Source organism: Scomber japonicus, chromosome 24, assembly GCF_027409825.1.
Source record: "Scomber japonicus isolate fScoJap1 chromosome 24, fScoJap1.pri, whole genome shotgun sequence".
Lineage (NCBI taxonomy): Eukaryota > Metazoa > Chordata > Actinopteri > Scombriformes > Scombridae > Scomber > Scomber japonicus.
The window spans coordinates 9,605,163-9,626,736 of record NC_070601.1 but is presented as its reverse complement, the minus strand read 5'-3'; the positions used below and the strand labels follow the sequence as shown (position 1 = coordinate 9,626,736).

At 45.0% G+C, this 21,574-nt stretch overlaps 2 protein-coding genes across 5 annotated transcripts in view; one reads left to right on the top strand and one right to left on the bottom strand.

The window, feature by feature from the left end:
* Positions 1-19,513, top strand: part of raph1b (Ras association (RalGDS/AF-6) and pleckstrin homology domains 1b) — a 39,801-nt gene extending 20,288 nt beyond the window's left edge. For all 3 annotated transcript variants that reach the window (XM_053314363.1, XM_053314361.1, XM_053314362.1), the window contains 16 exons: positions 2,327-2,446; positions 2,848-2,953; positions 3,103-3,288; positions 3,874-4,307; positions 5,118-5,204; positions 5,899-5,973; positions 9,290-9,367; positions 11,205-11,364; positions 11,745-11,866; positions 12,172-12,237; positions 12,334-12,477; positions 13,237-13,347; positions 13,900-13,998; positions 14,092-14,212; positions 14,470-14,606; positions 14,699-19,513. In XM_053314363.1, coding sequence (XP_053170338.1) covers positions 2,327-2,446; positions 2,848-2,953; positions 3,103-3,288; positions 3,874-4,307; positions 5,118-5,204; positions 5,899-5,973; positions 9,290-9,367; positions 11,205-11,364; positions 11,745-11,866; positions 12,172-12,237; positions 12,334-12,477; positions 13,237-13,347; positions 13,900-13,998; positions 14,092-14,212; positions 14,470-14,606; positions 14,699-17,275 — 4,623 coding nt within the window. In that variant the 3' untranslated portion in view covers positions 17,276-19,513. The remainder of the gene's footprint in view (positions 1-2,326; positions 2,447-2,847; positions 2,954-3,102; positions 3,289-3,873; positions 4,308-5,117; positions 5,205-5,898; positions 5,974-9,289; positions 9,368-11,204; positions 11,365-11,744; positions 11,867-12,171; positions 12,238-12,333; positions 12,478-13,236; positions 13,348-13,899; positions 13,999-14,091; positions 14,213-14,469; positions 14,607-14,698) is intronic.
* Positions 19,514-19,677: 164 nt separating this feature from the next.
* On the bottom strand, positions 19,678-21,545 carry spp2 (secreted phosphoprotein 2). 2 transcript variants are annotated; one of them, XM_053314651.1, is made up of 6 exons: positions 21,346-21,545; positions 21,141-21,268; positions 20,861-20,983; positions 20,369-20,473; positions 19,994-20,039; positions 19,678-19,847 (listed from the first exon to the last, which is right to left on the bottom strand). In XM_053314651.1, exons 1-6 carry the CDS (start codon positions 21,395-21,397, stop codon positions 19,747-19,749), a joined length of 555 nt encoding a protein of 184 aa, XP_053170626.1. In that variant the 5' UTR covers positions 21,398-21,545; the 3' UTR covers positions 19,678-19,746. The 2 variants fall into 2 exon arrangements, with proteins under 2 accessions (XP_053170626.1, XP_053170627.1); XM_053314652.1 differs by having other exon boundaries at positions 19,678-19,880; positions 21,346-21,541.
* Between the last annotated feature and the right edge of the window lie 29 nt (positions 21,546-21,574).

The following is a 21,574-nucleotide window of genomic DNA, read 5'->3' as shown; positions in this document are numbered from 1 at the left end:
CCTTACAGCAGGGGGTATTCATGCTGGGGAACCCCCAAATAGTCTGTGGCTCAATTTGGGAGAAATTCCCCAAATTTAGCTACGGTTTGAGGGTAGCCAAAAAGACAAGTGATTCTTTAGTGGTGGGGGATGTCATTGAAACAATGGCATATATTTTTGTCATTTTTCTGGTTAACCACTGGGTCAACCTAACCAACCTTCAACCCACAAGCGACACCCCCCCCCCCCCCCCCTCCCATTAGTGGCATGGATGAACTGAAGGACAGCTGGAGATATCCTGCCAAGAAATGGGGGCCATGTGGGAAATTAGGAATTCTGCACATCCTGGCCATTTCCTGTTCTGACTCCCCCACATGTTAATGAGAGCGAAGATGTGATTTCTCACACACACACACACACACACACACACACACACACACACACACACACACACACACACACACAAATATATATATATATATAGCAGTGGCAGGTTTGGCTTGTCTGTTGAGACACAAAGGCTGGAATAGTGATGGAAGGTTTGGGCTACAGAGGGGAGCATATTTGTACAGGCAGCACATAACGGTGACTTTAAGAAGGAGAACACGTGTGCTGTCTGGAATGTAACCGCTTCTGATCCGAAACAAGCGCCCCCCAACTGCTCTGTGTGTGTGTGTGTGTGTGTGTGTGTGTGTGTGTGTGTTTGTGTTCAGTTGACCGATTTTCAGTGAAACTCTTATCATATTGCTGTTTGCTTTGCTAACCGCAGCCTGTTTGATTGCCTCTCACCTACTGTATGTTTTATTACCTTGCAATAACTTCTAGATTGCTACCGATCGTTCTGTGTGACCATAAAGGTTTAGAAACACACAGATGTTTCTAAAGAACAGGGGTCATCACAGGGGTTAATCCTTGTGTGGTACAGTCCCCGCTAGTGACTAACACCACACAGCGTGGATAAGAGGAGGGAGTGACACCCCCTTGAAAACATCAATGGGATTACCTGTGACGATTCCATCTGACTGGCTCGTACTGCGAGGCACTGGACTGTACCAAAGCAGAGGCACACTATAAGGGTGTGGTAAATGAGTGTGTGTGCCTGTGTTCACTGTGCACCTCTCTGGAATAAGACTAGACATCCCAGGTGTGACTCCTCCTGTGCTCGACCACGCTTTCCTTCCACTTGACGCATGAATCACAAGATTAGACAACATTCTTAGTCAGTGCTGGCTGGCATATGTGTGCGTGCTTATTCATTACCCAGGTTAGGGTCGTATCAGATTGTCTAAACAGTCAGACCGGCCAGTTGACCTAGAAATGATAAGAAATGGAAAGCTATGTGAGCAGTGCACATGAACTGTAGACTGTACATGACTGTAGAAAAGACTAATTTTCGTCTTATCTGTTATGTTATCCTCACTGTCTCCTTGACTTTTGTGTTTTTCTCCCTACAGTTTTGTCTTCTGTTAAGTGTCCTTGTATACAATCAAAAGGGTTAGGTTGTTTGCTTTTGTAACTTTAATGAAGGACATTTTATTATAACTGAATACTACATGACTTGATGCACAATTCAAGTATCTTGTCATGCTTTTAAAGGCTATGAGTTGAAAAGCAGTGCATTGTCCTAAATATCTGTGATAATTGGTCATATCTTATCATTGACGTATGTCCAGAAGGATTAAGTTGTTCTACTTCTGTTAACATGTCAATATTGAGGTGTTTTGTTAATAGGATATGAGCTGCTGGAATAGAATCCATCAGGATTCATGTTGCAGTTGCAGCACTTTCCTTTGTGTCCAGTAGAGGGAGCTCTGTCATCACCTTTGACAGAGCACAGCTGGGCCCTCACATCCAGCTTGCTACTGGCTACATATAGCTATTAATACCACCTGCTAGTGTTGCTCAGTGTGGTTTTATTGATACTGTTGGTATAGTGATCTGGTTTATGGATCAGAAAAGCACCCACTTGTTCTTGATATTGGCTCATCCGCTCCTATTTCCTTCCAAAAGCTCCCCACTCCCTTCAATGGAAGAAGAGGTGTTGGGTGTGTCAGTGGTGAAGGGCGCATGAGACACTACAGGGCATTCTGCCGATGAGACTGCACAGGATGCCCACTAGGGGTGCATGAGCGGTAGTCATGGTAACAGGCAATGAGGTTGGCATGAGCTGAACTGAAGTGTTTTTTTTTTTGTTTTTTCTCTCTCTCTCTCTCTCTCTGTCTCTCTGTCTGTCTCTCTCTCTCCTTTTCTCTCCTGCTGTGTGGGTGTGATCTGATAGTGTGTGAATGTGTGTACATGTGTCAATTCAGCTGACAATTTCACGGTTGCCATTTCTCTGTGTGTGCAGATGGAGCAGGTATCAGATGACGAGCTGGACCATGGAGCAGAGGAGGACAGCGATAAGGAGGACCAGGACCTGGACAAGATGTTTGGAGCCTGGCTGGGAGAGCTGGACAAGCTCACACAGGTTAAAGCTCACACATGTGTACACACACACACACACACACACACACACACACACACACACACACACACACACACACACACTACACTTTGGGATGCTTTGTAACACAGACTCACACAGGTAGAAGAGCAGAGAAAAAGGAAGGAGCTGTATCCATAGCAACCTTAACACTGCTAATCCTGGCTCCCTATACTGTATCCTAGCAACTCCCCTCCCACCACTACTTTGTATTGTGTGTTTGTACAAGTCTGTTTGTGTGTGTGTGAGGGGGAGAGAGAGAGACTCAGAAGTCTGTCAGGCAGACATAGTTGCTTAGATCATGTGCTTTGACTGTACTGTCAGAATGTGTATGCGATTTTTTTGCATATATGCACTTCATGTTTTGTGTGTGTGTGTGTTTGTAGAGTTTGGATGATGGCAGGCCCCAGAAAACACTGCAGAAGCCTCCGCTCAGGCAGGAGACAAACATGGCCAACTTCTCCTATCGCTTCTCCATGTACAACATAAACGGTGAGACCTCACTCATCTCATTCCCACTGTTCAGATCAGGACAAAAACAACACAGTACAGAAAACATAATGAAATCATTAACCCCCCTCCCTGCTCTGCCCTACCCCATTCTTTGTTCTTCCTCTACCTTTTATCGTTGCTTCATACAGAGGCATTGAACCAAGGAGATACAGTGGACCTGGATGCCCTGATGGCTGACTTGTGCTCTATCGAACAGGAGCTCAATACCATTTCCAAACCAAACTCTACAGCACGCAGCCAGAGCAAGCGTGGCCCCGGGGGACGCAGTGCCAGCACCAAACACACAGGCACCAGTGGAGGTGGAAGTAGTGGAGGTAGTCCCATTGAATATCAGTAAAAGAATAACTGCGCCATTATCATACATATTAAAATAATTGATGTGAGCAAATAAAGCTGTTGTAAAGAACCAACCACTGTACTTGGACTTGCTCTGCCACACAAAGGAGGGTCGTGTCATGTAATAAAACAGGAAGAGGTCACTCTTCTCCTGGAGCACATGGAATGTCTGGAGGTAGGGGGCGGAAGCAGTAAAAGGCTGATGGAGGAAAAAAAAACCTCTTCCAACATGTTTGTCCTCTTCTGTAAAGCCAAAGAGAAAACAAACCCATACAGAGTTATAACACAGAAGAGGAAGGAGGGGGCAATTAGCAGCATCCTGTTTGCAACAAGAAGCAACAGCTCTATGGGAAATGTAGTCTTTAGCAAACACAAGTGCTAAAGATATAATTTATTCATGGTATTTATTAAGCAAACCTAATCCCTGTGATAAAATATTGATGATGTAAGACAACACCTGAAATCCAACTGAACATGTGGTGGATTCAGTGTAATGTTAAGAAATGTATTCTCTCTGAAAAGAATCCTCCACCTGAGCTGTAAATGTTGAACTGCACCAACAGGAAGCACCAGTAGCAGCACCCGAGCATCGCCGGCCAACACGGTGCGAGGCGGCAGCACCAGCGCCCGTCCCGTGGCCTCCAACATCTCCCTGGATGACATCACCTCTCAGCTGGAGAAGGCCTCTCTCAGCATGGACGAAGCAGCTCGCCAGACCTCCTCCTCTTCCTCCTCCTCCTCTTCGTCTTACTCCTCCACCACACTCCGGCGGCCATCGTCTGGGTCATCCGGAGGAGGGCAGCAGCAGCACCGGAGGACGGGGTCAGTGGGCGCCGTCAGCGAGCAGGAAGCCCCGTCCCAGCGGTCCAGTGTAAACTCAGCATGTGCCTCAGCGTCCAGTATGGACTCCCTGGACATTGATAAAGTGATGACAGGAGGAGAGGCGGAGGACAGGAGCAGCCCGAGCACACAAGGACAAAACCAGACCAGCACAGAGGTATGACTAGCACTGATACTGAATTACACACACAGACATAGTATTATCAGCTAAAGAGAGAGTGCGTGCGTGAGCCACAGACTGTGTACATTTCCACATGTATTGGTAAGTGAAATGTGTGTGAATCAGGTTTGGGGTCAATTCAGGTTCAATTTAGTCCTGCACTTCACTTTTTAACAACAAAGTAATCATTCTCAGGTCTTTTGAAAAGTTATTTCTCTTAGAATCAGCTGAATTGACCTCAATCCGGCCCTGATCCTGCATGTTTACCCACACAGCATGACGTTTGTAAAGAAACTGCATGCCTTAAGTGTATGGAGACTCAATGCACAATATGGCCCGTGTATTGTGCATTGGATGGTGTGTTCATGAATACATTGTAATCTCCTATAAGGCTCCTAAGTGTGACTTGGATTACAATGTTTACATCTACCTTTTTTTCTATATTCCTTTTATTCACTCACTAAGCATCTTGGCACTCTAACAAATGTAAAATCCCCTTATAATTTTTATCAGATATACAGCACGTAGCATATGTATGTTTAGGTGACTTGTAAGAGAGGGAAAATGCTAAGAAAAAAAAAAAAAAAAAAGGAGGCAAGATATAGTAAGCTGCATAAGAAAACAAGAAAGGTGAGTGGAGCAGAATTTTAGCTGAGAAGTAAAGGTTTACGTGTAAAACAAATAACATAATCGCATGTCCCCCTGTCCCTTTGCATGTGTTTACATTATCTGTGTTTGCACCCTTTCCTTCATCTGTGGTCTCTATCCACGCACACGCCTTGCCTGCACCTCCTGATTTTCCCCCAGCATGTCACACTGCGACGGGCCCACGGTAAGACATCCAGGCGGCAGCTTGACTTTGCCACACGAGAGGGTGAAGTGGATCGGGCCACTGTAAGTGCATGTGTGTGAGCTTGTATGTGTGCATGCATGCGTGTAGACATTTTGCCCGTGTAAGGTTGCACGGTTGATCATTTAAAGTGTAATTACACATTTATCAAATTAAGATACTTTTACAATTATTTCAATTGCAGGATAAGTGTTTAATCGACTGAATTAACATTTTTTTTCCACAGTTGTGTAGCCTTTAGTTTGTGTGTAATGCATACACATTACCATGAGCATAAAAGTGTGTATGTTGTGAATGAGAGGATGTGTGTATGTTTGTGAAAGTAGCTGTAGACCAAAGATTTTGTAGTGAGCCAAATTGCTCAGTAATACAGTACCAGTCAAAAGTTTGGACACACTTTCCCATTCAAATCAATGAGAAGGTGTGTCCAAACTTTTGACTGGTACTGTATGTATATGAATACACACTCTGCTCTGTACATATCTCAAATACTTCTCACAATCATTGCTTCTTTACCCACAGCTGCAGCTAATGACAACCACAACTGCTGAGCGCTCCATTTATGGAACCTTCTCTCGCTTCCACGCTTCTTTTATACAAAAAACAGATCAAAAACACCTGCGATTAATAAGCCTCCCAAGAATCATCTGGCACTGACTTTTTTCTATATTTTTGTCTGTTCCTCTGCTCTCCTTTTTTTTATACACATATATCCCCTCTCTTCTCTTCACCCCCAAGCACTCCTATCTGGACCGAGAAACCTCGCTCATTCTGAAAAGCATAGCTGGAAAGCCTTCTCACCTCCTGACCAAGGTGACTTCCTCATAATACACTCGCTTCTTTCTCTCTCTCTCTTTGTTTGTTTTTTTTCTCATGTGTGAACACACAGCTCCTCTGCTGCTGCTTTGCATGTTATTAGTGGGGAAAAAACATATTAAGAAAACTTTTTAAAAAACAGCTGTTACCAGTCGGACCAAATCATTTTATTTACTTGTTTAAGAAAGCAGGCAGAGATAACAATTTCTCAGCTGACTATGGAAATTGGGTACACCAAAAGAGAAATTACTAAAGCATATCAGAAGTGATAAAATTCTAATTCTGACAGGCTAAAAGTATCAAGATATTTTTCCTTTCCCATTTTTCAGTATTTACCATGCACATGCTCCACCATGCTTATACACTGAGTACACTTGTCTTTTCCGACTTGCTTCCACATTTACCTTTCCCCAGCATGGGGCCTTTTGTCTCTGAGTTTTTTTATCTTCACTCATTTTCCTCTCTATCTCCATGTAGCTAGCGTTTGATTTGCACATCTCCATGCAGCTGGCTTTTGATTTGCTACCTATTTTTTATTAAGAGAGAAAAGCATGCGAGTGGTGCAACTGTTAATGTAAACCTCTCTGTGTGTACAAGTTCTCACTGGGAATGAAACGTACTGTATTTTCACATCTATTTCTTCAGCGTGAATTGTCAACCTTCTTGACATTACAGTAAACCACCTGGCAGCCGACAGTTTTCCCAGCGAATATATTGGTTGCAGCATTTGGCTCCTATGCGAAGCTTATGCCGATCAGATGTGTGCAGATTTACGGTTTAAAGTTGGCCGCTGCAGGTTGTGATTTATCCAGATTTAACTAGGCCAGAGTTTCTGAAATCCTATTTATATTTAATAACCCAAGAGCTCTCTCTGAATATGAGACAAACCACAAATTAAATTAATATTAGATAGTATAAAGGTTTCTTTATGGATCTTGAAAACTCTGATGAAGGATTTTGAATGTTTTCAGCTTTTGACATGTGTCTTCTTTTCTTTAAAAACAAAAGACAGCCTTGTACTATTCATATAAGACTAAACTGAAACATCTCCATTAGCCATCATTGGCACAGTATTTGAGATTTCGCTCCAAAAACCCCCTTTCATTTATTTGAATATAATGGGTGCCAACAGTGAATCACACTGGGTGATAATCATTGCTGGCTGGCTCTCAAGGGGCAGTTATGCTGTCTTTCTCTTTGTGTTACAAAACAGTGGTATTAATTTCAATGGCAAAACCATTTCAAGGCTATTGGTTTATGGCATATCTGCTCTCAGTCTGTCCGTGTATGCAGAACAGTTTTTTAAAAAATGGGAGGAAGCGGAGATATACCCAGCGGCGTACAGGCTGCGAGGGAGTTTATGTGTTAGTGTTACAGCCGCGATCTCCTAGACTCACAAAGTCTCCTCCCGCTCCCCGCTCGCAAATCAGAATACTGAATGAGCGCGGGATGTTTGGGAACAAGCGGTGAGGGAGAGAGTGGAAAGACATCAAAGGGAGAGGGTGCCAAGACTTTTTTTTTTTTCCATGCTAGGCAGAAGAGCCTTTTTAAAACTGGCTTTGGTGTGGCTGGGTGTGAAAGTGGAAGGGAAAACGCCTGTGGAATAGGAATCAGACTAGTGTCTCATAAAAAAAAAAGCTGGGTGTAGGTGTCATGTGGAGAGGGAATAATGTGGGGGCTGGGGGGGGGGGGGTCACGCTGACATTTATAGGGGGGCTACAGTGTGACTCTGGGCTGTAATCTACACAACCCTCGTGACCTCTCCTCTGTCACACACACACATACGTCTCACACTCTACTGACTATGTGTTGGCAAAACAGAGTGTTGGTTTTATTGCATTAATGGGTCATGCGAAAAAAGGCCAGTCTGGGTCAAGAAGAGAGAGGGGATGGGGGCGGGGGGTTCTTAAGATAAGAAGCTTGAGGAGTGGTTGGTATCACCCCTCACCCCCTCTCTGTCTGTATACACATGACTTCAAATATTCAGCACCTCAGCTTCTCATTCATCCAAATTCCACTCTCCATCCTTGTCGCTATAGTTTAGCTGCGGGGGCTAGTCTCGGTCACGGTCTCCCTCCTCGTCCCGATTGGCTAAAGGGTAGAAGGTCTTGAGAACGGGGCTCACTGGTTGGTTGACCCGTCGTTCTACTATTTTTGTGGGGGATTATGCTCCATCGATTGGGCATGCTCCCAAACCCCTGCATCTGTTGTAGAGAGAGAGAGTGGGAGAGAGAGTGATGTAAAGGGGTGGAGAGGGAGAGAGTGAAAGAGGGAGAGAGAAAGGAGGAAGCAGGAAGAGAGGGTGGGAGGGGGGAGGGGCATGGTCCTCCCTACTGTCTCACTTGGGGTTTCAGTCAAGTTGCGCTCATCTCGGGCGCACATGTCTGCGTGTCAGTGAACCTGTGCCGTCACAGAGTCTGTGTTCAGCGCAGCCTCTGCTAGCTCCACCACTGTCGTCTTTGAGTGATGGAAGATGCACGGCTGCATTTTGCCTTCACTGGGAATTATTGTGGAATTCTTGTTCTTTACTGTGAAAGGTGGAAAGCGGGGGAAAAGGTTTTTTTCTTTTTTAATCTTGCAATGTGAAGCCAACTAAGGAGTTTTTTGTTGTTATTTAAATTAACGTGACATCTGGATTTTTTTCCCCCCGTCGTTCTGAACATGATGATTGCTGGGTGATCATTATATCTTTGAGTGGAGGGCATAGCAGCTTTATGAAGTGATCCTACACTCAGCCGCAGCCTCTGGCCCTTCGGGGATCTTCTACTATTGTCTCCCTTCTGCTGTAAAGCAAGATCAAAGGAAACCGCTGCAGCTCCATATGAATCCAATATGGAACCATAGACAGCGAATGCAGCGCCATATTGGAGGCAACACTTGGACCAATGCCTCAATAGAAGCGATTTAGCATCACAGTGTTTATTTGTGTCTGATCAAATATTCACTCAAAGTGATAAAACGCACCCATTTACACACACGCACACACACACTCGTTCACTACCTGCACAATGGAAGTGATGGCATCTTGTTGGAGGGGGCAGGTAAGCAACCTGAAGCATGGGGGGGGGGAATTACATTTCACACATGACACCATGCGCCATCATGCCTGGAGCTTGTGCGTTTAAATGGTTTAGAAGGCTGATAACTATTTAATGAAGTTGTGGTTGCATGATGTCTTATTCTCTGTCAGAGGAGTCATGCATGAAGAGGATGAGGCAAGGCTATGCAATCAAAAACCGTTCTTAGTTTTTGCCAGGCTTTTGCGATTGTGTGATGTTAACTGTATTAACCGCGCTCCCGTTTGTCCATCTAGGAGGAGCAAGCTGCCAAATTGAAGGCAGAGAAGATCCGAGTCGCCCTGGAAAAAATCAAAGAGGCGCAGGTCAAAAAGGTAGGATCTCCTCTCTCCTTTTGTGCGCCCAGTTTCGCCTGTAAAAGTCCACATTTCTGACTGACATCATAATTTTTCCACCGCACGCTGCATTTCTTTGTGAACTTCATTCACAGCGAGGCGGTGAAGCGCAGAGAAAATAGGTCATTGCAGTGTTTGATTATATATGTGTGTGTATCTGCTGGGGAAGGAGCAGGAAATCAGAGAGAGGATACAGAAGATGATGCGCTGCAAGACAATGCAGACACATCATGCACAAAACGGCTCATTTACAACCAACCGGCAACACAAGTGCTGATTTTTCAGTGGACAACCGGGCCGCCTTGTTCCATTGAAAGCCATGGCATGTGTATGTCTCCATTGGGAAGCTAGTGTAGGTCTCCACAGGCAGCCCATTTTACCAGTGTTTCCGCCAGTGAATAAACTGTCACTGTGAATGAGAGCAGAATGGTGTCCTTTTTACATGCAATGAATAGTAGAGACCCAATAGTGTTTCAACGAACAGAGCAAGACTTGCACTCTGCCAAGTGAATACAGTATGATAAGACAAAGACTGCTGGTACCTAAAAAAATAAAAAATAAAACCCCCTTGGCCAACACAAGAGAATGTGATGTGCTAAATTATTAGTGCTGTGCTTGTCAGCGTTTCACACAGCCAGGTATGTCTCACAGTTTACTTTATTTTCTCTTCATGACATTGAGGCAGTTGGATTGAAAGATTCAGAATTTCAGAATTTCCTCTTGTTGAAGCAATTTTGGGTTAATTTTCTTTAGTATTTTTTGTTGTGTTTATTGTTATTTTTCTATCACACTAAGAGGATTTTAGGGGTCTCCACTGCGAAAAAAAAAAGTAGGTCAGACTCCCCATGTCTGAGACTGGCAGCTCTCCCAGTATTCTCATTCGTCTAAGTTCCTGTTCAATCAGCTGCACCCACATAGTGATTGGATGTGAGGGTCCCAATGGGTGGAGAGAAACAAGGGGGGGTCAAGGAATTGAAGGCTTTATTTGGTTTTACACCAAGACGGGTCTTACAAGCTGAAGTTCTGTTAGGCTGGATTTGGCACGTGTGTGTCACGTTCAGCTTAGTTTAAGCTTGCTTGTTACGGAGGACTTTTTTTTGCTTGTGGTTCCAAAACATTGACCAGATTATTGGCTGTATATGTGACATTGTGACTCTTGTGATCCCCATAAATAGTTTGATGTATTTGAAACAAGCCTTACTGTACAACTATATGATGTTTACACTCGAACACTATAGCAATATTATGTGTGCTAAGGTTAGATAATTGGGCCACATAACAATGTAACAATAGCAGATTTCTGTTCCAGGAAAACTTTAAAAAACAATAATCTGAGATCTATATGGGTGCAGTTATTATGTAAAAGGTGATTAAATTAAGACTTGTAGCAGCTATGATGCTAAATAATGAGCATTCTTAAATAATAGGTGACTAGATCTGTCTAGTATTGAAGTCACTTTTTTTCTTAAAAATGACAAATCTTTGAACTGCCAGGGACATATTTATCTGTATCTGTAAGTACTGAATGTGGTGATGGTAGAGACTAGTTTACTTTGAAAAATGACTGCTCACAGGATAAATGCATAATTAGAGGCCTGAAATAGTTCCAAAAATAAACCTAGATCAGAAGTAACATAAACCACAGTCCATTTAATTGAGCAATTTATTGTTAAGACTAACTTAAATGACGCCATCTGACAAAATTGCATTACATAGTTCATGTGGAAGTGTAGTTTATGTGAAATCTGATTATATGGGTGCCAATCTTTTAAAAAATGGTTCTTCTTCTCAAACTCTTCTTTCTCTTCTTCCTCAGCTGGTGATCAGGGTTCACATGTCAGACGAGAGCTCCAAGACCATGATGGTGGATGAGAGGCAGACAGTCAGGCAGGTGCTGGACAGCCTGCTGGATAAGTCACACTGTGGCTACAGCCCTGACTGGTCTCTTGTGGAAACCATCAATGAACTACAGATGGGTAAGCAAGGAGCCTCAGACAGTTTACACCACACCTGAGTCCAATAAACATTGTTTATAGTTTGCTTTAGTCTGCTCTGCTGTCACATGAACAGGTGTGTCAGACATGGAAAATGCACAAAGCATTGAGGCAACTTGGTTTGAGAAATGTCAACAACATGGGTGTACAAACATATATTATAATTATCTGTGATCTAAGAATAGTCACTGTTTGCGAATTCAGACTAATCCTCAGGCTCACAGTTTAAGGTTGTGCCCCACCCAAAAAGCTGAAAACCCTGGAGGGAGGAAATTAAGTGCACATTTGCCATTTGCAGGTCAGCACAAAAAATCTGCACATCTCACATCTTCTTTCTCTCCTCTCTCTCCCTCTCCTCTCAGAGCGCATTTTTGAGGATCATGAGAACTTGGTGGAGAATCTGTTAAACTGGACACGAGACAGCCACAACAAGCTCATGTTCATTGAACGCATTGAGAAATATGCTCTGTTCAAGAACCCCCAGGTGACTGTCCATTACACTCCAACACACAGATCATCTTCTCAATGCCCTCTATAACACACTCTGCATTCAACGTGTAAATGTTGAAAGCATATGCTATACACACAAACACATTGTTTATGCATGCTCAGTGCCAGCGCAGCCCAGAGAGCCAGAGAGTGAACAAGGGAGTGTGTTTGTGTGGGAGAGTTGGAAGTAGGTCAAAGCTCTAAAGCGAGTAAATGTGAATAATTTATTAACCTAAGACGAGGTGAGCCACCCCCTCCCCTCTTTGACCTCTATTCAACTTTCTTCTCAATCGTTTCCAGAACTATTTGTTGGGGCGGAAGGAGACATCAGAAATGGCTGACAGGAATAAAGAGGCTTTACTGGAGGTAAATTTATGTACAAGCACAAACTACAGACTTTTCTTTCATTTTTTCCACTCCCACTTGAAAACATACAATTTTGTCCATGTGCGCACCCTTCAGGAGTGTTTCTGCGGCGGCTCGGTGTCCGTGCCAGAGATTGAGGGTATCCTCTGGCTGAAGGAAGATGGGAAGAAGTCATGGAAGAAACGTTACTTCCTCCTCAGGGCTTCAGGGATCTACTATGTCCCAAAAGGCAAAGCCAAGGTCAGTGAGGCTTGAGCTGGTGCACTGTAGGCACCCAGTCAAGCTATTCAAAAATAATGAATGATGGAAATGTAGATTGGGGTTATGAGAACCAGATCCACAGTTTTCTCAGTGGTATTTCCTGTTTAGGGTCTGATCACTTTGAACTTTGGAAACAGTACATGCATGTTTTGTTTTTTTTGTTTTTTGTTTTTTAAATAATTGCTGTGTACACATGCTTTATTTTTAGCACCTCCAAAGTCATTTGCAGACCATATCACTTTTTGTGCAATCAGTTTTGTATATTTGGTAGCTATTCTACTACAATTTCTCATTTTATTTCCTTTTATATTATGCTGGAATCTTGTGAAAATTTTGATTACCCTCAAAAACATGTACACACAAGCTACATCTACAGTGAGATCTGGATCCTCTTAGCAGCATTATTTAAATCCCATTTAGAGCAACTTCATGTGCTTCAAATGTACTTTTAAGCATTAATTGTAAAACACACTTTTCCTGTGCTGTGCCCTGCATGTTCATATACATCTAATCAGTCCAAACTGGCACCAGATAATGTCACTATTTATGGAAACATCAGCATTTTTAGAGCTTAAATTACTTGGACTGCTTGAATGTGTGTCAGCGTGAGTTATTCTGGCCTCATGCACACAACTTTTCTGCGTGCTCAGAGTAGCAGCTGCAGTCAGCCTTGGTCCCCAATGTAAGGCAACCATGCATCAGTACATCCTGTTAGCTCCAATGTCTCCCTCTCTGCAGGCGTCCAGAGATCTTGTATGCTTCCTGCAGTTGGATCATGTTAACGTGTATTATGGTCAGGACTACCGCAGCAAATACAAGGCTCCCACTGACTACTGCCTGGCCCTGAAGGTGAGGATCCATTACTGTGTCTCCCACTGAATGGAAAAGTCTTTTTGTTTTCTGAAACTGAAAATACAGTGTCATGGAAATACATTCAAAGCAACACATACAGTATGTAGCATCTGGACAAAACATGGACAGAGTGTGATTTTCTTGTCCTATATATGGATTTAAAATAGAGGTGTGAACATATGAAAGTGTTGTGTTCCCAGGAGACACATTTAGTGCTTGTCCCTTCATCTACTTACTGCCATTGGCCTCACATTAGAGAGTACCTCTGTTCTTTAAAAAGCACTCCAAAAATCGCTTCCAAACAAGTAAATTAGATTTGTGTAATTTGATATGATTGCATTTAATAAGTAGGAAGTGGATGAAGTGTTATTCCTCTCTGGGGTTCATATAAAAATTAAAAAATTGTCTCTTCAAAGACCAGAAGATGCTTTAATGCCAAACAACGTGCAGCCTATTAGATATCCTTTAATGCTTGTTGTAAAGTTTTTCACAGATATACTGTATGAGGCTTTAAAGTGTGTTAAAATACATATTTACTTCTTTTTGCAGCATCCACAAATCCAGAAGAAGTCACAGTATATTAAGTATCTGTGCTGTGATGATGTCAGGACCCTCCACCAATGGGTGAATGGAATTCGCATCGCTAAGGTAGGTCTTGCTCAAAATAAAATGTTTTTTTCAATATTAAACACCAACAAAATTGTTTATTAATCCTATGTCATTGTGATCTCTGGTGTGTAGTATGGCAAGCAGCTATATGTGAACTACCAGGAGGCCATGAAGAGGACAGAGGCGGCTTACGATTGGTCCTCTCTCTCTACCTCCAGCATCCGATCAGGCTCCAGTTCTGCCAGCATACCTGGTTAGTTCATCGTCTAATGAAATCTGGGCTGAACGCCAGTATAATAGATTGCAAACAGAGTGTATGATCATTGATGTTTTTATGGCTGTTAGAGATTGTGGAGAGTTAATCAAGCACAACTCATTCCATTTGTTTTCCACAATGTTACCTCACAAGACTGCATTTGTTAAAATCTGTGGTTTAGAGTTGTTGTCTTTACCAGCTCCATAATGGAATATCTGTGGTGACATGTGGATGTTTTTTGTCTGTGCTTCTAGAGTCCCAGTCTAATCATTCAGGCCATTCAGACAGTGGAGTGGACACAGGCTCCTCTCATGGCCGGTCCCAGAGTGTGGTGAGCTCCATTTTCTCTGAGGCCTGGAAGAGAGGCACCCAGATTGAGGAAAGCTCCAAGGTAGGGCTTACTTTCACAGGAAGCAGATGTCATGTGGTGGTGGTTTTTTAAGTAGCTTATTTGTAACAGATGCTGTTCCTATCTCTTCCCAGCATATGAGAATGGAGGCATCCAGAGGGGCCACCCTGCCGCATCCTTCCCACAGTCACCGGCATCACAGCCAGCATTCAGTTGATCACCTGGTGCTGACGCCCCCTCCCCAGCCACAGGTGCAGCCTCCCCCCCAGCCCCTGCAACAGCACCCACCACAGCCCCAACACCCACCAGTGCAGCCTCAGACACTGACCCAGCCACAACACCAGCACCTGCCTCCCCAGCCTCAGTCTCCTCAACAGGTCCCGCAGCCGCCAGCGCCAGCACCACCGCCACCACCGCAGTCGCCTCAGCACCCTCAGCAACCACCACAGTCACCACAACAACAGCAGCCGCAGCCCATCAGCAACTATGAGATGCCGCCACCACCACCGCCGCAGCAGCAGCAGGAGGAGCAACAACCGGCTCCTCCTCCCCCACCTCCTCCCCCGCCTCCTCCTCCTCCCCTACCCCCGGTCCAAACCGTGTCACACCACTCGTCGGCTCCCACAATGTACAAGTTCAGCACCATCAACCGGCTGCAGAACCAGAAGGCCTCCCAGGCTGCCAACCACCACAAGCTGCCCAGTCATCTCTATGCAACAGCTCACCAAGTTCTGCCCTCAGTTCCAACACCGCCCACAGCACAGGCATCTGTCAAACCACCTATCAATGTGAATCACATTGCAGCAAGGACTAATGTCCCACCTCCCCCTCCACCTCCTCCTCCCCCGCCACCATCCATGCCAATGCCTGGGTCAGCCATGGCTGTGTTGAGACTGGGCCCTCCCAGTCCAGCCACCCCACCTGCCTTCACCCCTCCACCCCCAGGTCCTCCATCTGCTCCACAGACCAATGGACTAGCATTTCCTCCTCCTCCACCTCCCCCTCCGCCCCCTCCCGCCCCGACTCCCATGAGCCAGCCTGTTTATCCCAACGTTCTGAAGCAGACACTGAAAGAACGGTTTCCCAGCCCTCCACGGGACCTGCTGTCTCCAGACGGAGGCCTTGAGGAGTCCCCACCACCTGCACCTGCTCCACCACCTCCACCTCCTCCACCTCCACCTCCGCCGCCACCTCCTCCTCCTCCCCAGCAGTTCCCAGTGCCAGCCCAGTTCCCACCTCCACCTGGACCCCCTCCACCAGCACCACCCAAGTCCTTCACCCCAGGCTTTCTTCCTCACACTGCACCCAAACCCACATCACCAGTCATCCCCTTCCCACCTGCGCCGCCTCCTGCTTCCCTGGCTGGCCCGCCACCACCCCCACCCCCTCCTCCACCAGCACCGTTCAAGAAGCAGTTCAGCCTCCAGGCAGGCCACTCTGCCAGCCAGCCCCCTCCCACTCTGCCAAAGCAGCACAGCCTGTCTAAGCCACCGCCCATTTCCACAGGAGCTCCTCCAACCATGTCTTTGGTGAAACAGCTTGCAAGTCAATTTCCAGGAGCTTCATCCCAAATAGCCAATCACACAGAGAGCCCCAAAGCCCCTCTCTCTCCACCTGCAGTCAAGACCAAACCGAAATGGCAGCCTGGTGGTGGCCAGCAGCACCAGTCTCCAGAGTTTCCTCCTCCTCCTCCAGACAGCAGTGCTGGCTTCCCTGCCCCTCCTCCTCCTCCGCCACCACCACCAGCCCCTGTCACCGGCCCGACCCCACCTCCTCCTCCCCTCCCTCCTGGAAACCTGGGCTCACCCACGAGGAGGTCACCCTGTGGTCCCGCTGGTTTTTTGGGAAAGAAGCCTCCTCCCACCCCCCAGAGGAACTCCAGCGTGAAGGCCGACTCCTCAGCCTCTTATGAGGAATCAAGAAGGAACTTGCTGAGCAAGTTTGCTCCCCAGAGCGGCACCTCTCCTTCCCCCCCATATCCAGTCTCCTCGTCCACTGGATCCCCATCCAAGGACCCGTCAGCTGGACCCCCTGCTCCCCCAAAACCGGGTAAGCTCAACCTGTCCAACCTGCCCTTGGCACTCCAGGCCAAAGTGAGCCAGGCAAAGCAATCTGGTGGCGACTTCCCTTCTCCACCACCTGAATGCGCCTACTTCCCTCCTCCTCCCCCAGCCTCTGAGCTCTTCCCCCCTCCTCCACCTCCTGGCAATGACGCCCCTAGTGGAGGACCACCTAGGGTAGCTGTGGTCAACCCCCAGCCCCAGGCTCCCCCACCTCCTCCACCCGTCTCCCTTGTCAGTAACTCTTCCTGGGGCAAGAGCTCACTGAAAAAGACTGCTCCACCCACACTCGTGCGGCGTAGCAACACCACCCCGGAGCCCCCTCCACTGTCGCCTACACCACAGCTCCCTCCACCCACCTCCCCTAAGGGCAGCTCAGGCCAGCCCAACTTCCTAGATGACCTCCACCGGACTCTGAAGCGAAAGTCAGTGGGTCGCCAGAGTTCTGTCAACTCTGCTGGCCTCTCTGCGGGGACTATGGACGACATGGCGCTGCCTCCGCCGCCCCCTGAGCTGCTCGCAGACCAGAGCAACGGAGGAAACGGTGGCTACATGTCCGGAAACATCTCAGGCTATGCAACACTACGACGAGGACCCCCGCCTGCACCGCCTAAACGGGGGGACGCCACCAAACTTACTGGAGAGTGTTGAAATTGGAGAACAGGACTTTATGAAGTTGGATGAAAAGACAATGAAAGAATATATGGAAGTGAACATTTATCAGTGAAGTAGGAGCGAAGTCCTATTGGGATCACAACGATAAATAGATGATTGTGTACATACGAAAAGCCAAACCAGATCATGGTCAATTAGTGTTCGCATATAATTGCATTTTTAACATGCTTGGCATTCTAGATCAGTGGGGTTTAACAACATTGGGACAATTTAGACTGGAGCAGGCAAGTTTGAGGTCACAGAATAGTACTTTTCTTCTCTGTGATTGTCTAAACTCTCTGGAATACATTTTATTGCCCTGTATGGTAAACCTCGCCCATCTGGTAAACCAGGCCGACTTAATAAGAATTGTGCAAATATTACTGGATCCAGGTCTGAGCCAAACCATGTATCCGCTTCTTTGCCATATGTTTGTGCCACGTACTGGAGACGAAAAAAGAAACAAAACAAAAAACAACAAAATCACATCAGGATCTTTCTGCTTTGGTACTGCATGGACCTCATGTAACAACAAGCTGTTAAAACACGAAGCTGTTCTGGTGTGTGTGCATGAGTGTGAGTGTATGAGAGAGAGAGCGAGAGAGAGAGACTGAATATGCATACATGCATTGTGTGTATGATCATATGGCGGTGAAGTAGTTAACCATTAGGGAAGGCCTGCGTGGAACGAAGATTGTTAGGTTTGCTTTTATATAAAATTATTTAATGATAAACAGAAGGATTTTTTTTTATAAGTCTGTCTTTTAATAGCTCATCATCAATGTCTAGAGAGGTGCAAAACAACATTAAGGCACAATGGAATGTATATGAGAAGGTATGTTACGAAACATTATGAATTATACACATGAAGGCAATGGTTCAGTACTATAAAACACTCAAATTCTGTTACAAATTGTGCTAAAATCTGTTGTCTTAAGCATTTCTGGACTGTCTCGCCACTCGGCAAAAGCAAATCAGAAGGAAGCCTTATTCCCAAAGTGTTGCACAGATGTCAAAGCAGAAAGGAGATTTCTTCCAAAGGCTCTGCAAAGTGTGGACTGTGCAACTGAAAAAAAAACTACACTTTCTTTTTTATTTAATGCAAAGCTTGCAATGGACTTCTGTAAAAGGAGGGGGAGGGAGGAAGGCCTGTGGTGGTGTATCTTCGTGGACTTTGTGAGTTCCCTTGTGCGTTGGCTTGATTTTATTTTATTTTTTTCCTTTTTCTTTTGGACATGATCCTTCTATCTGTACAGTTGCAGCTGCTACTCCCTTACCGTTTGTCCCCGCCGCCTTCTTAAGTCACATGGTGTAGAATGTACAAATTGCATTCAGCCATGTGAATTATACTTATCTTGCTTTACACAAGGTGACCCCTGTCAAAAAGCTGTCCGGTTAATGTACAGAGCATTAAATCATGTAGTCAATAACAGAAATCATGTGACTGGCATTAGACTGAATGTTGCTTTCAACTCTGTGTCTAGCGTATCTTGTTTCTTCATGGTGCCAATACTGCTTTAGCCCTTACTGCACAGGGACTAAAGTTATCCCTGAATTTAGTATTGACAGAGTGGATCATGAAGGGTTTTTAATTTCAAGCAGGAATGCCTTTCGTTTTTTGGGTGCTAGCGCTGTCTGTCAAGGAACTCATTCTCACCATATCCTTATGTGTCAGGACGTCATCATTAATATGTCCGACCATTTCAGCTGGTTTTAATTTGGATTTGTGTGTGCTGTCGAAATATTTTTCATGATAGAGTTCAGAGGAGAGCATTATATCTACAAGTCCACTGAGCTTATCATGAAGAAACCTCAACGGTATTGGTGGAATCTATACAAGGCCCGTTTAACATGCTATTCTCTTGTCTTCACGAAGGTAGTGTACCATTTCTTCAAACTGAATATCATCGTCCTCAGCAGGATGTTTGCTACAGTACAGTATGTAAGTTATTGATGTGCTGATGTGAACATGTGGGGCCAAATTAAATGAAGACAAACGGTTGCAGATAGAGTAAATGTTTTCTCTTGCATATAAACTGAAAAATCACAATATAAATGTTCAAACCAGACCTCAATCTGTCTCAGAGTCCTCCTTTTGTTCAAATGCTTTTGGATGAGGGGTAGATGGGAAGATCTGTTTTGGGTCAGCCAAATGTAATTCACTTCATTTAATGCATTTAAGCACTGTCCAAGTACAAAGAATTCAAATGGGAGTCATGTTAGTGGGCCTCAAGCTCCCTCTAGTGGTCTTACACTGCTCTACTGGTGTAGTTACAATGCAATGTCATGCAGCCTTGTTATACAAATATATATATTAAAAAAATTATGGGGATTTGTTAAACCCCAAACTCCAAAAGAAATCACGAATCATCAAAATGCAATAAAAAGGCACAAAAGTGTTTAATTCAACTTTTTTATTCAAGTTTGTCTTCTGAGAAGCACCATTTAAAAAGTTTCAGCTGGAACTTTCACTCCAGGTAGTTATTCAAACCGTCTCCTCCGAGCCGGGGGTTCACTGCCTGGCCGTGGAGGGAGCGCTCCTGTCCGGTCTGAGGTGTTGGACCCGGGACTGTTGAAAGTTTGGGCCCTCTGGTCACTTACACTGAATATCACAATATCAAACTTTATTATCTTTTGTTTTTGAAGTAACCGGTGAAATTCAAGAACCACATTTTTGATTGTATTGTATCATCACTTGTTAAAAATGGGGCTTACCTCTGTTGGCAGAAGGGAAATTGAATTGGTGTCTCCCTCGGAACATCTATGGAAACAAAGCTTAGATTTTAATCACATGCACTAATAGTTCAGAACACTTAATATTATTTCTTAAATTGGAAAGGTGTTTTTACCTTTATCAATGAGTATGAATTTATTTCAAATTATTATTCAGTCTCTAGTTTTTCCTTTTTGGTGACTAGCAGCTTATTTCACTTTTTTGTAACCACTATGACTTACCATGAGTCACTATCAATGGGAAATGAGCTTGGGGAATTTTTTTTTTTAATTGTCCTCTATTCTCTCCCACCATTCCTCCCCTCAGTCTTTCTTCCCTACTTCCTCTTCCCCAGTTTTGGGCTATATGCTCCTCACCTCCTCACTAGACTCGCTGCTGCTGGAGCCGCCACCGCATTTGAGAGAGACCACCTGGGTTGAGGCAGGGAACATCCGAACCCGAGAGGTGCAGGAGAGGGTACGCTGAAACCAGGCAAGAGAAAGGTGGTGTTATAATATTACATGATGTTTATGCTAAATGCTTCAGTAAGTATTTGTTACAGTTATTCTAGTTTTATAATGATCACAGAGTCATTGTCCCCCTGCCTCACTGCATCACAGCAGAACAGATTTTGGATTTCATGCCAATGCAAACAATGGGCAGCAGTCTGTCAACACATGTCCTACTCAGAACTGAGAGATCAATTCTGCCTTTTGACTGCAATTGGCATTCATGTCCTTCAGGTGATGTCATTTCAGGTGAACACTATTTATTCTAAACCTTGTAGAGTTAGTTTTTTTCCCTTTTTATAAATTAAACTGCAACCTTCTGACACCAAACAGACTAAGACACAACATTAAATGCCTCACCACAAAGAAGCCTGTTCTGTAGGCGCATGTCTGTGGGTCACTTCCGGAGGCTGTGGCACAGTCTGTCTCCTTAATGCCAAATGAAAGCATCAAGTCACTGGTGCTCTGGCCTGTGGGAATAACCTGGCACACACAAGATATTTGTCATAATTTCACAGATGACACACATAATGTTGGGAAACAGATTCAAACACACTGCCTTGAATAGACATCGCATGAGGATATCACATCTGCAAATTCATGTGTATTTTTTAAGATAAAGGAGATTGCAGTGACTCACTCTTGTGACAGAGCCGTGAGTCACCCGGTAAAGACGACTGGCAGCGTACACAGTGTTGACTTCTGTCAGAGCAGCCCCGAGAGCCTTCTCTGCCATAGCCTCCAGCTCAGGGTTGGACAGAGGGATGCCTGAAAAGTAAAAGGTCAATAATGTGAAGCAGTCGGATTATCTCTGTATGAGGTGATCGGTACAGAAAGCAACTCACCTGAGCATCCCAGAAACTGCAGCAGAACCAAGAGAAGCATGTATGACCTCATGTTGACTAGCACCAAAGCAAATGTCTGTCAATTCTTCATTTACGTCCCTCTAAATATGTTCTTATGTCCCTTTGCACCGCCTCTTACACTCAATAACCCCTACAGAAAATGCCAAAAAAGGCTTCCCTCCGTTGCTTTCTGTCCGTCTGGCTTCTTGGTCGCAATAACTCTTAACCT

Bases quoted from the DNA above. Each gene is read 5' to 3' on its own strand.
- spp2 (XM_053314651.1), bottom strand. From the start codon at position 21,397: ATGAGGTCATACATGCTTCTCTTGGTTCTGCTGCAGTTTCTGGGATGC. The intron at 20,040-20,368 runs GTGAGGAGCATA...TTGTTTCCATAG, and splicing joins GCAGCGAGTCTAGTGAGGAG to ATGTTCCGAGGGAGACACCA. The intron at 19,848-19,993 runs GTAAGCCCCATT...AACTTTCAACAG, and splicing joins TTTCCCTTCTGCCAACAGAG to TCCCGGGTCCAACACCTCAG.